The 13,786-nt window shown below is 44.6% G+C and overlaps 1 protein-coding gene across 2 annotated transcripts in view; it reads left to right on the top strand.

Moving 5' to 3' along the window:
* veph1 (ventricular zone expressed PH domain-containing 1) overlaps positions 1–13,786 on the top strand; it is a 206,884-nt gene that overhangs the window by 83,053 nt on the left and 110,045 nt on the right. For both annotated transcript variants that reach the window (XM_056283081.1, XM_056283080.1), the window contains exon 5: positions 7,736–7,945. In XM_056283081.1, the coding sequence (XP_056139056.1) occupies positions 7,736–7,945 (210 nt within the window). The remainder of the gene's footprint in view (positions 1–7,735; positions 7,946–13,786) is intronic.

Raw genomic sequence — 13,786 nt, 5'->3', positions numbered from 1 at the left:
CACACAGCTGACGTGAAAGAATGAAAGGTCGCACTTTAGTTTATTTTTACGGTGCAAATAATAAGATGTAACAAGCCATACTTTGCATCAAATTAGACAAAAACTAGAAATATGTTCTTTATTAGACAGTAAACAAACTCAGTTATATACCCTAATTAGACACCATAAACCTAAATTATGCTGTAATTGGAAACTGCATATAATGCCATGTTAGACCCAAAATATACTATACTTAGACACTATTATACCAAATTATACTCTAATTAGAAACCAATTACATCGGGTCGCTACTTCACACATCCCTTGAGGCCTGGATCTTCTCTGGAGTCCCATGGAGTTTGTAGGTAGTAATACAAAGTCTAATACCCTGAACCCCAAGGTCTAATACCCTGAACCCCAGGCCAGGTCCAGCCTGGGAGAGCCAAATTTTCTGGCCTACGCCGACCAATTGGTACTAATGCGCCTGTCATAACATGTGAAATAAAGCACATGTGTGCTGCTCTACTTTATTTTGACTTCACCCCAAACCGTACACTTGACCTATGCTGTAGATGTAAGACATACTTGGTGCTGACTACAGTCCTTTACTAGACAGAGCCGCTCACTCACCAGCTAAGTCATCGATAATCAATAGCTGTCCTAAATCAAGAATATGGCCTGCACAGAAAAGCGCAAAGTCAACCAGGAAAACCATCAGTTCAAGTCTGACTAGACTTATCATTCATTCATTATCCAAACTGCTTATCCTTACTCAGGGTTGCTGGGATACTGGAGCCTATCCCAGCAGCCATTGGGTGGCAGGCCGGGAGACACCCTGGACAGGCCGTCAGACCATCACAGGGTCCACACACACACACACATATTCCCACCTAGGGATAATTTAGTACGGCCGATTCGCCTGACCTACATGTCTTTGGACTGTGGGAGGAAACCGGAGCACCCGGAGGAAACCCACACAGACACGGGGAGAACAGGCAAACTCTACACAGAGGATGACCCAGGATGACCCCCAAGGTTGTGCTACCCCAGGGCTCAAACCCAGGACCTCCATTCCTCTGTTCAATGGTTCTTTATTTTCACGACGTCCGCACAACGGACTGATCAGTTTTGTTTTATTTTACCGGACCACGCCAATGCCAAACTGGCATGTTTGGCATTAGCTGGGTATCAAAACATAATCTCAAGTGGCACTTCCAACACTATGCATGCTGCCAGTTTTAATGCCAACTACCCTACAAGGAGCCAGAAGGAGCAGTCTCTGAACTCCAGGATTGTTTTGACAACACAGACTGGAGTATTTTTGGCTTCCATATAGACAACAAAAAATAGCAAATATAACATCATACAAGCACTCCGTTTCTACTATTGTAAATCAACATCAGCACAAGAGAGTGCGAAAGCTGCATCTTGCATGTTTCATGGAACCTTGCTAAAGCTAAGAAGCCATTCGCTGATGCGGAGTTGATTAAAACGTGTGCAATTGATATGGTTAGTGAAGTTTAAAGTCACGATGAGAAAAACAAGAAAACAGTTGTGGAGCTATTAATATCAAAGCAGTTGCCATTGTTGGCTAACATGGCAACAAGAAGAGTAGAACCTTTAGTGGAGGGTGTTTTTCCAATCTACTCATCGATTTGAAGAAAGCAGAAGCCATATCACTAGCCATAGACTCATCCTGTGACCGAACCGAGATGGAACAGCTATCTGTTTGCAAGATGTTTTGATTGGAAGACCTTTTGGGAAGAGCTACTTTGTTTGCTTCCTCTGCCTGGGCACACAACTGGAGAAATGATCTTTACTGAATTAACATAGTTTTTGAGAAGAATGGCTTGGATGTGAGCAAAATTGTGTCCGTTGTCACCAATGGGGCTCCGTCAATGGGACAACACAAGGGCTTGGTAAGTAGGCTGTTAACCCAGCATGCATGAATCCAGCATTTTATTACATTATTCAGAAATCAGTATTGTGCACTAAACTGTGTGGGGAAATGAAGAGGTGATGGATACTGTGACGAGACTAGTAAATTTCGTTCGTGAGAGTTCTAGTCTGCAAAATTGCCTTTTCACAGCATTGCTGGAGGAAATGTCAGCGGAACACGGATCTTTTGCTGCATAATGATTTTCGCTGGCTGAGCAAAGGTTATGTGTTTGAGAGATTGTGCGACCTGTGCAATGAGCTTGTGTCATTTTTATCTGGACGGTGGAGCCAAAAAAGACCCAAGAATATCAGAGGTTTTTAAGTGGCAATAAGGTGATAGCATTTGTTATTTTTTTGTGTGACATCGTGTCTCATCTAAATCACCTTAATCTGCAATTACAAGGCAAGAACCATACTGTTGCAGACATGTGTGACATTCACCGGAGAAAGTTTCACTTTCCACATCTGCAGGAGCATTGTGAAAAGAATGAAATGCGGGAGGATCCAATGCTGAAAGATTTTGTGATGAGCCTGGCAGAAAACTTCAAGGAACGATTTGATAGCGCGCCTAAACTCTCAGGTGACATCCTCCTCTTCCTGACAGCCATTCTCCATTTTGGCTGACGGCCAGTGGGCTGCAGAGGCCAAAATGCTGGTACCTTCCATAGATGAGGCAACTCTTCAGATGGTGGTCTTGGAGATGGGAACACCTGATTTGCTCAAAGCACAACACAAGGACATTGGGGTGAAGGACTTTTGGATCAAAGTGGTTCCCCCAAGCTCAATTCAGAAACAGGAGAGCTATTGCAATGCTCTTACTCACAAGTTTCCCCTCCACATACATATGTCAGTCATCATTTTCTTCAATGAACTCGATCAAGAACCAGTAAAGAAACAGACTCTCCAATGCACATATTGGCCAGTGCCTCAGGATTGCCACAACAGAAAACAGGCTCGACATCGGAAGGATTGCCCCATCCCATTGCCCTCATTTCTCACTGATTGATGAATCAACATCCATTTATTTTTGTCCATTTGTCCATAATTAAATGGTTGGTTTTGGACTTGTTTTGTTTCAAGAGTGCATTTTTTTCTTATGTGACCCTCAACACAGGCTTTAAGAATCCCAGGCCTAAATTATTACTACTACCACCACCGCTACTACTACAACAGCTACTACTACTAATAATAATAATAACAATAATCATAATAATCATAATCAATCAGGATAATTAATCAGGCTAACCTCAGTACTGTGTTGCCCAAATTCCATCAACATGTCTCCTGCCCCACTAGGGGACAAAACACCCTGGACCATCTCTATACTAACATTAAGGACTAATACAAGACTACTCCTTGCCCCCATCTGGGGCACTCTGACTACCTCTGCCTGTTCCTGGTCTCAGCCTACACACCCCTCATAAACTGGATCAAGCCAGCAGTAAAGACAATCCCTGTCTTACCAGAAGGAGCAGTCTCTGAACTCCAGGATTGTTTTGACAACACAGACTGGAGTATTTTTGGCTTCCATATAGACATTAATGAACAGACATCCGCCATGCTATCCTACATTAATGTTTGCACTGAGAGTGTCACAACAAAAAAAATCAATCTGCACCTTTCCAAACCAGAAACCCTGGATGACCAGTGAGGTCCAGCAGCTGCTGAAAGCCCGGGATGCAGCGTTCAAGTCAGGTAACTGTGAGGCCTACAGCACAGCCAGATCTAACCTCAACAAGGGCATCAGAACAGCCAAACATAACTATTCCCTATGAAGAGAGGACCACTTTCACAATAACTTCGATCCCCGGTGAATGTGGCAAGGCATTTGGTCTATCACAGACTACAAAAGCGCCAATAGCGGTCCCACTGTCCATGATGCCTCCCTCCCAGATGAGCTAAATCATTTCTATGCCTGCTTCGACAAGGACAATACTGACCCAGCCACAAAAATCCCCACCCATCCAGAAAACCAGGTGCTCACTCTATTGATCACAGAGGTTAGAGAATCACTGCACAGAGTGAACACACGGAAGGCCGCCTGACCGGATGGCATACCAAGTCGGGGAATCCTCCGACCAGCTAATTGAGGTCTTCACAACTATATTTAACCTCTCACTGTCCTAATCCATAGTACTGGCATGCTTTAAGACCACCTCTATCATTTCTGTCCCCAAGAAATCAACACCCACATGTCTGAATGACTACCGATCCATAGCACTCACCCCCATTGAAATGAAGTGCTTTGAGAGACTGGTTCTGGCTCACATCAAAAACACAATTCCCCCCCCCCCCCCCACACACACACACATTCGACCCACATCAGTTTGCCTACCGTCCCAAAAGGTCTACGGAGGACGCCATTGCCACTGCCCTGCACTTTGCTCTGACCCACCTTGAACTTAACAACACATACAACCAAATGTTGTTCATAGATTACAGCTCTGCTTTCAACACTATTATCCCCACCAAACTAACCAACAAACTCCTCTCCCTTGGCCTCAACCCCTCTCCTTGTAACTGGACCCTGGACTTCCTGACCAACAGACCTCAGTCTGTTTGGTTAGGTTACCACACCTAGTGGTCACCTAAGTGCCCCTCAAGGCTGTGTTCTGAGCCCCCTCTTTTTCTCCCTCTTTACCCATGACTGCCTTTCAACTCACCCCTCAAATGTGATAGTTAAGTTTGCGGATGATACCACAGTCATAGGCCGTATCACCAACAATGATGAGACGGCCTACAGGGACGAGATTCGGCACCTCACATCATGGTGCACCACCAACAATCTTGTCCTCAGTGTGCAGCAGCACGGTGGCCCAGTGGTTAGCACTGTCACCTCACAGCAACAAGGTCCTGGGTTTGAACCCCAAGGTTGTCCAACCTTGGGGGTCATCCCAGGTCATCCTCTGTGTGGAGTTTGTATGTGCTCCTCGTGTCTGCGGTCGGTTAGGGTTAATACTGCTGTCTGTTCCCCTGACAGAGGCATGGCAAGATGAATTGGAGTTGGTCCCTGGGTGCTGCATGGTGGCTGCTCACTGCTCCCAGCTACACAGCTAAGATGGCTTAAATGCAGAGAAAGAATTGTCCCATGGGGATTAATAAAAGTAGTAAAAAAAATGAAAAAAGAAAATGAAGGAGCTGATTGTGGACTTCAGGAGGTCTAGAAGCTGCAGTCACTCCCCCATACACATCAATTGGCTGAAAGTGGAGCATATCTCCAGCTTTAAATTCCTTGGAGTCCACATCAGTGAAGATCTCTCCTGGACATCAAACAGCCAGGCCCTTGCGAAAAAGGCCCAACAATGCCTGCATTTCCTGAGGAGGCTGAGGAGCGCCCGTCTATCCCCCAGAATTTTCACCAACTTCTACCACTGCACCATAGAGAGCATCCTGACCAGCTGCATCTCAGTGTGGTACGGCAACTACACTTCAGTAGACCAGACAGCTCTGCAGCAGGTTGTCAAGGCAACCCAGCATATCACCAGCACCCAGCTCCCAGCCATAAAAGACATTTATCACAAACACTGCCTTCGAAGGGGTCTCAGCATCAGCCAAGATCCCATCCACCCCAACCTTGGACTTTTCTTCCCCCTGCACTCTGGGAGGCGTTGCAAGAGCACAGTTAGACTTTTATTAGACTTTCTTAGAGGGTAATTTGTGACACATTACAACAGAACTGTACATAAATTAAAGTGAAATCCATCTTTATTTCCCACTGTTAGACCCTTATTAGACTATTAGACTTTCTTAGAGGGTAACATTCAGGCTACGAGGGACGTGCGAAGTAGCAACCAGATGAGATTGGTTTCTAATTAGAGTATAATTTGGTATAATGGTGTCTAAGTATAGTATATTTTGGGTCTAATATGGCATTATATGCTGTTTCTAATCACAGCATAATTAAGTTATATGTTGTCTAATTAGGGAATAACTGTGTTTGTTTACTGTCTAATAAAGAACATACTATTTCTAGTTTTTGTCTAATTTGATACAAAGTACGGCTTGTTATGTCTTATTATTTGTAGCATAAAATAAAGTGCGACCTTTCATTCTTTCTTTCTTTCTTTCACATCAGCAATGTGTGTGTGTGTGTGTGTGTGTGTGTGTGTGTGTGTGTGTGTGTGTGTGTGTGTGTGTGGTGTTTCTCCTGGATCGCCACCTTGCCGTGGTGGAGAAGCTTGCGTGTACCAATGCAACAAAGACCTCAACGTTGGAACTGGTGGAAGATGTCTTCAGGTCACAACAGCAGTGAAGGCAGATGAAGGCTGCAACAGAAGGTGGTCTTGGTTCTACCTGCCAGTGGACTCTGGCCATCCCCTGCCAAGGACCATGTGGTGGCTGCAGGCGCATCAGCCACCCCACGTAAAAAGCTGTCACACACAGGCATCTTCCCATTATCTGGCTCCAGGATCAGCCTCTACACCCACCTGAGGACCCAGAGGGAGGACGGTCATACTCGACCCCGAGTGACCACCAATGTGTGTGTGTTTGTGTGTATGCGTGTAACAAGAGAATCAAGTAATGAGAAAATGGATCTATGTTTAAGCCAGGGAATGGCAGAGGGAGATGATTTAAATGGATAAAAATAATCGCTGGGAGCCCATTTCGAATTCAGTGTGATTTCTCTTTTTCACTTCAGCTGTTAGTTTTCTCTGCCTTTCTGATTCACAGTAATGTACACGTGCACACATACACATACATGTACACGAGTAATACATTGTCTTACCACTGAGAATGCATGCATGAATGCACGAAATGGTTGTAATATCCAAAGGTCTTTGGATGTCACCCTACTATTATTACATACACAAACATCCAATTGAAATCTTTGTGAATAGAAAACTTAATGAAGAACAGACAGATTTACCAGATTTAAAAGACATAATTCAGTCCTCATCTGTGACCAGAGCTGGACATGCTACCATGTCCATGGACCACACCGAATAAAGGGGCTATCATTTGGGTGCTGGATGTGTTTTAGCACCATTCTGCTGTTAAATGTTCATTGGTTGTGTAACTTGAAACTAATTTTCGGTAAGTGAGTCAAACTTCCTGTTCTAAAAGCAGATAGATGACAACAACGTGATAATTGTTCAGACAGCTAACTCACAAAGTAGCTGAAAAAGGGTCGGCTAGAGTGGTCATTGTTGGCCCAGTCAGCTCCAATCTAGTTCAGTCTAACGTGACCAACTGGGATAACAAGGCAAAAATAATTAGTGAGTGAGAATGGTTATTGTTTGTCACCAGGGTGTCTTACGGTCAAAGTATTCATCTCCCTCCAGCATCACTCATCTCATTTCCAGGCTTCATAAATAAAATTAGTTCACAGTTAATTTGGTAACAGGCATGAAATGTCACAAAGGTCTTTGCCTTTGGTGGTGTTTGTGCTTTCTGATTAATTGAGTGTGTCTTTGTGTGTATATATGTGTGTGTGAGTGAGTGTGTGTGTGCATGTGGTATTTTGTTATTGAAGTGATGTTGGTGCCCCAAAGATAATGTTCCTTGGTCAACAAACTTTTAAAATGAGAGAATAACTTACTTTCTCTGTCGCACTCTCTCTGTCGCTCTCTCTGTTGCTCTCACTGTCTGCCGCTCTCTGTCTCTCTCTCTTTATCTCTATCTCTCTCTGATTCTCTCTTTGTCTCTGTGTGTCTCTCTCTCTTTGTCTCTCTCTTTATCACTCTCTGTCTCTGTCGCTCTCTTTGTCACTCTGTCTTTATCACTCTCCATCTCTCGTTGCCTCTCTCTCTTTCTCTCTCTCTCTCTCTCTTTGTCACTTTCTCTTTGTCTCTCTCTCTCTCTTTCTCTCTCTCTGCAGATGTTGAGCCCCCAGGTCCCTGCCCTTGTTGGTTATCTAGGTGACCACTCCCTGACTGAGGCCCTACTGGGTGCACTCGTGGATGTTTCACAGGCAAGCCCTTCTTCGCTGGTCAGCTTCCTGCCAGTGCTGAGGATTGTGGGACAAAAGAGCCCACCCCTGTTGGGTCATATCGCCAAAATTCACGGAGCTGTGGGCATTATAAGTGAGGTAGAGAAACACACACACACACACACACACACACACACACACACACACACACACTACATAGACATTCACTCAGACAAGGACAAATCCTAACTCATTTTTCAAAGCATGTTCCAATCCATTTGTTCCCTTACCACAGTTTTGTTTGTTTGCCCTAAGCCCAAGTTTGGTCTCCCTCATTTCTCCTCTGCTCTGCTTTGCTATCCTGTCCCCCTCTCTCTTTCTCATTTCTACAAATAGGCCTGTCTTTATCTCTCCCGTTTTCTCATTTTTACTGATCTGCCCGTCTTTATCACTCTGTTTTTGTCCCCCTCTCATCATGTGTGGCCATAGCTACACTTTTTGAATGTGATGTTCATTTAGATTTTGTGAGATCACATTTCTCTGCATCCTTACGTGTAAAATTACATTACATTACAGTCATTTAGCCGACGCTTTTATCCAAAGCGACTTACAAAGTGCATTTAATGTAGGAAATCAGGAGAACTATTAACCATCAGTGGTCATAAGTGCGTCTTCTCTCTAAACAAGCATCTAAGAGCAAAACCAGTGCAAAACAAGCTCCAGCGGTCTGATGGCCGACGCCAGGGCGCCAGCAAGGAGGGAGTTGCTGTAGCCCAGCCAGCAGATGACCACAGCCTGGATGAGCACCTGTGCCATCTCGTCGGTGAGGAATGGGCGAATCCTCCTGATGTTATAGAGGAGAAATCTGCAGGAGCGAGCGACCGATGCAACGTTTGCAGCAAACGACAGTTGGTCATCCATAATCACACCCAGATTCCTCACAGTCCCAGTTGGCATCACCACGGTGTTGCCAATTGTGATGGCCAGGTCTCGTTGCGGGTAACTTTTCCCCGGGAGGAACATCAGCTCTGTCTTTTCCAGATAGAGCTTCAGGTGGTGTGTCGCCATCACCCCGAGATGCCAGTCAAGCACGCAGCAATGCGTGTCTCTACTTGTGTGTCAGAGGGAGGGAAGGACAAGATCAGCTGGGTGTCATCGGCATTACAATGGTAAGAGAAGTCATGCGAGCGATAACAGAACCCAAGGATGTCATGTACAGGGAGAACAGGAGAGGACCCAGAACCGAACCTTATGGAATGCATGTAGTCAGTCTGCGAGGCTCCGACACAGATCCCCTTCATGTCACCTGGTAGGAGCGACCCGTCAGGTAGGATGCAAACATTGAGAATGCAGTGCCTGTGACACCCAGCCCCTCGAGGGTAGAGAGGAGGATCTGGTAGTTCACTGTCAAACGCAGCTGACAGGTCCAGGAATATCAGGACAGAGGAGAGAGAGTTTGCTCTCGCAGAGTGCAGTGATTCTGTCACTGTAAGGAGGGCCGTCTCTGTTGAGTGACCCACCTTGAACCCAGACTGGTTGGGGTCCAGGGGGTTGTTCTGGTGAAGGTACAAAGAAAGTTGGTTAAAGACAGCATGTTTGAGAGTTTTGAATAGAAAGGGCAGAAGGGAAACTGTTTTGTAATTTTTGACATCAGAGGGGTTGAGTGATGGTTTCTTGAGAAGGGGGGTGACTCTAGCAGTCTTGAAGGCAGGTGGAAAGCATCCTGTCTGGAGGGAGGTGTTGATGAGGTCGGTTAGAAAGGGAAGGAGTTCAGGTACTATAGACTGAAGAAGAGGGGAGGGGACCGGGTCAAGGGAGTGTGTGGTGGGGCGACTGGATGTGATGAGGTTGAGGACCTCGTCGGGGGAGAGGGGAGCTAAGTGGGATAAGGTGGGATGTGGAGAGGTGAGGGAGGGTGCAGAGTGTGGGCTAGTGCAAGGAAAGCTAACTGGGTGGTGAGAAAAGGAGGATCTGATGTCGTTTACCTTCTTGTCAAAGAAGTTAGCGAAGTCATCAGGGAGGAGGGAGGAAGTAGGAGGAGGAGGAGGTGGGGGTTGAAGAAGTGTAGAGAAGGTTTCAAAGAGTTTCTTAGGATTAGAGGCAGAGGATTGGATTTTAGAGTGATAGAAGGCAGCTTTAGCAGCAGGAAGGGAGGAGGAGACAGTGGAAAGAAGAGATTGGAAGTTGAGAAGGTCCTCTTGGAGTTTGCCTTTTCTCCACTTGCGCTCTGCCCTTAGGCTCCGTCTGTCAGTACGTACTGAGTCGGACAGCCAAGGGGCAGGTTGAGTTGGGCGTGCAGGCCTGGAAGTGAGGGGACAGAGGTTGTCCAGATAAGAGGAGAGGGTAGAGAGAAGAACATCAGTAGAAGTGTCAGGGGGTAGGAGAGAGAAAGATTAAGGTGTAGGGAGGATAGAGGTAACAGAGGAAGAAAGATCAGTGGCGGAGAGAGAGTGGAGGTGTCTACAGGTAGAAACCATGTGGGTAGGGGTAGGGGCTGAGGGGGGAGAAGAGAGGGAGAGAGAGTAGGACATGAAATAGTGGTCAGAGAGCTGGAGGGGAGTAATAGAGATTGGAAATAGGACAGTGTCTAGTAAAGATAAGGTCCAGCTGGTTGCCAGCCTTGTGGGTAGGAGGAGAGGGTGAGAGGTGAAGGTCAAAGGTGGAGAGGAAACAGAGAAGAGGATCTAGCTTGTCAGTATGGATGTTGAAGTCACCAAGAAGGATAAGTGCAGAGTCATAATCAGGAAAGTGTGAGACAAGTGTGTCAAGCTCCTTCAGAAACTCACCAAGGGGGCCTGGTGAGCGGTACACAACCACAATGGTGAGTTTGACTGGCTATGAGACAGTAACAGCATGAAATTCAAAAGAGGGCGGAGAAAACTGTGTCATGGAAACAAGGGAGTATTTCCATTTCGGGAAGATTAGCAGGCCAGTACCGCCACCCCGCCTCCCAGCCCTGGGAGTGTGAGAAAAAGAGTACACACCTGACAAAGCTGCAGGTGTGGTAGTGTTTTCTGATGTGTGGTAGTGTTTTCTGATGATCCAGGTCTCAGTTAGAGCAAGAAAGTTGAGGGAGAGCAAGGATGCATAGCCTGAGATAAACTCAGCTTTCAGCACCGCGGACTGGCAATAAAATGATATCTTCCTTTATCCATCTTGCATTTGTTAACTCAACTACATGTCTGCTATGTTTTTTTCCTCTGCTTCTTCGATTGTCGACATTTTGCAGAGGCACATTGAGGCTGGATTGTCTCCAGACGTCATAGGAATCATATCACGCTTCCAAGTCACATTTTGTAAACATAGAATAGTTAGCAGAGCAAATTCCAAACTCTGTACAGTACGTCCAGATCTCATACTAGAAAATGGTGGTATGATGGGATGAAAGAAAAAGAAAACATCACACCAAAGCAACAATTGTAGCTGTGGTCTGTCTCACTGGGATATGGTAAACTATTTAGAGAGTAGAACTGCATGTCCTAGGTTGGACAGTCTGGCAAGGAACATCCTCTTTCTCTCTGTCTCTCTGTCGCTCTCTCTATCTCTCTCTCGCTCTCTCGCGCTCTCTCTTTCTCACACACACACACGAACATGGGCAAAGGGATTATTTTAATGAGTTTGGAGGAGGGCTGTTCTCTCAGCTGACTGTTCTCTGTTCAGCTGCACATATAAAATGCATAACACAGTCAAATGCACATAGACAGATGCTAATGGTAGACCAGACAGTTCAGCCAACTTTACTGTTGTCTCAGTGTGCAGTGGAAGCATTTACTCAGCTCAAAAACACACTGATTCTTTAATCTGTAAAGGCTGTAATGTCCTCACAGCAGAATGCGGGTATTTATGGGCACAACAAACTGCTTTCCCAGTGAAAAATAAATCTCATTTAACTAGCCAGTGTGTAAGACATCACAGACTTAGGTGCAATATAAGGCAATTTAAAGCACCGTTAACCCTGAGAAAAGTGCTTTGCTCTACAATGTACCCAGGCGACAGGCATGGGCGCAAGTCCATGAATACTGGGATGGCATCCAGCACTTTACCTGTGCCCCCGTCCATAGGGTTAGTGGTTGTTTCAGCAAGGGCATCTGACGTAAAATTTTGTCAAGTCATTATGCGGATTGACAAGACCATACCAGATCGTTCAAAGCTCACTACCAAATTAGCCGAGGCCCGAGTTAACAATGACCGCCATTGGTGCTGTGCCCTCACAGGGTACCTATGGAAACTGTAAAATCCGCTGTGGCAACCCCTGAGAAACAGGGGGAAAGCTGAAAGAAGAAGAGGATGAAACAATAAACAATGCCTACCATACTATTCCAACCTACAATGTAAACAAAAAAAAACTGTCACAAATGCACAACCTCAAAAATAAAAGTAAAAACAATTCTATGTTCTGAAACAGCAAAACCACAATAACAGCTATATGTGATTCATCCATTTTTGTTTTAGTAACTTTTTAAAATGAAATCTACTTTTAGTCTGTCTAATATTGATGGGGAGCATATTTCAAGCAGGAGAAGCTTTATAAAAACAGTTCTCATAAATTTGTTCTTGGATTTGGCACCACCAGATGACCAGTGCTCACTTGACGAGTATTATACCCATGACAAAAATCAGTAAATACTAGTTTTTCACAAAAGAAGTGTGGTGTGTTATTCAAAATAACATTGTGCGTGAATAACAGACTACAAGATTTTAATTTAGCCTCCGTAGTTAGCCATGATAATTGTTTGTGCATCTCACACACATTAATAGTAATAGTAATACATTTTATTTGTGGGCGCCTTTCAGAGCACTCAAGGACACCTTACAGAACACAGTAACAAAAACAAGCAGAACTGTATCAGACAGCATAAAATCAAAACAAAGCAGGGTATACAATAAAAAGTTAATACAACAGATAAATATAAAATCATCATCTACACAAAACTCAATGAAGCGTGGGTCAGACTGAATATGCCAGTTTGAAAAGGTACATTTTGAGATGGGATTTGAAGGTTGAACGAGCCAATGTTGTGAATTTCTTGTGGGAGAGAGTTCCATAGGTGGAGAGCAGAATGACTGAAGGCTCTAATCCTCATGATAGTCAAGCGGGCTGATGGTGTAGTGAGTTGGAGAGCAGAAGAAGATCTGAGAGTGCAGGAGGACGTGTGGCTATGAAGGAGTTTGGAAAGATACGAAGGAGCTAGGTTATTAAGGGCCTTAAACGTGAGGAGTAGGATCTTGAAGTCAATACAGTATTTAACAGGGAGCCAATGGAGTTTCTGAAGAACAGGAAAGAACGGAAAGAACAAGAATAATTAATCTGGCTGCTCTATTCTCTGCAATTTGACGTTTTCTTTTAGATGTTTCTCAGCAGCACTTGATGAAGTAACTAGGCAGTACTCCAGCTGTGACAGAACAAGTGACCGAACAACATCAATCATAACAGAAGATGGGAACATATGCACAACATTTCCTTGAAACTGCAATGCCCTTTCCCATCATGGAAACTGTGATCAATCTGATCAGACCCAGACAATAAATTAACTAATTTGACACCCAGTAATTTGGTTTTAGTAAGCTGCTCAACAGATAACCCATCTTCAGAGAGATCAAGTGCAGTGGCATTAGCAAGAACATCCCTACTACCAAATACAATACATTTAGTTTTGGCAATGTAATAATTTGTTCATTCTCACCCATTTGGTAATGCTATGCATCTCAACATATAGATTCTCTCTCAGCTTCACTGAAGTTTGTGACACACAGAACAAAGTTGAGTCATCAGCATATATGACTACACTGGCATTTTTAACAACACATGGCAAATCATTTATGAAAATAAAAATGGACCCAAGCATCTCCCTTGTGGAACACCACAATATATTTTTTTGCTGTCAGAAAAACTGCCATTGAAAAATACTTGCTGTGTTCTGCCAGAGAGGGAGCTGTTCATCCAAGCAAGAGCTAAGGGTGAAAAACCATAATATATTAGCTTTGCAATACGAATACTTT

The sequence above is a fragment of the Lampris incognitus genome, chromosome 7 (assembly GCF_029633865.1).
Source record: "Lampris incognitus isolate fLamInc1 chromosome 7, fLamInc1.hap2, whole genome shotgun sequence".
In the NCBI taxonomy this organism is placed as follows: Eukaryota; Metazoa; Chordata; class Actinopteri; order Lampriformes; family Lampridae; genus Lampris; species Lampris incognitus.
This window is presented reverse-complemented; position numbering and strand designations above follow the sequence as displayed.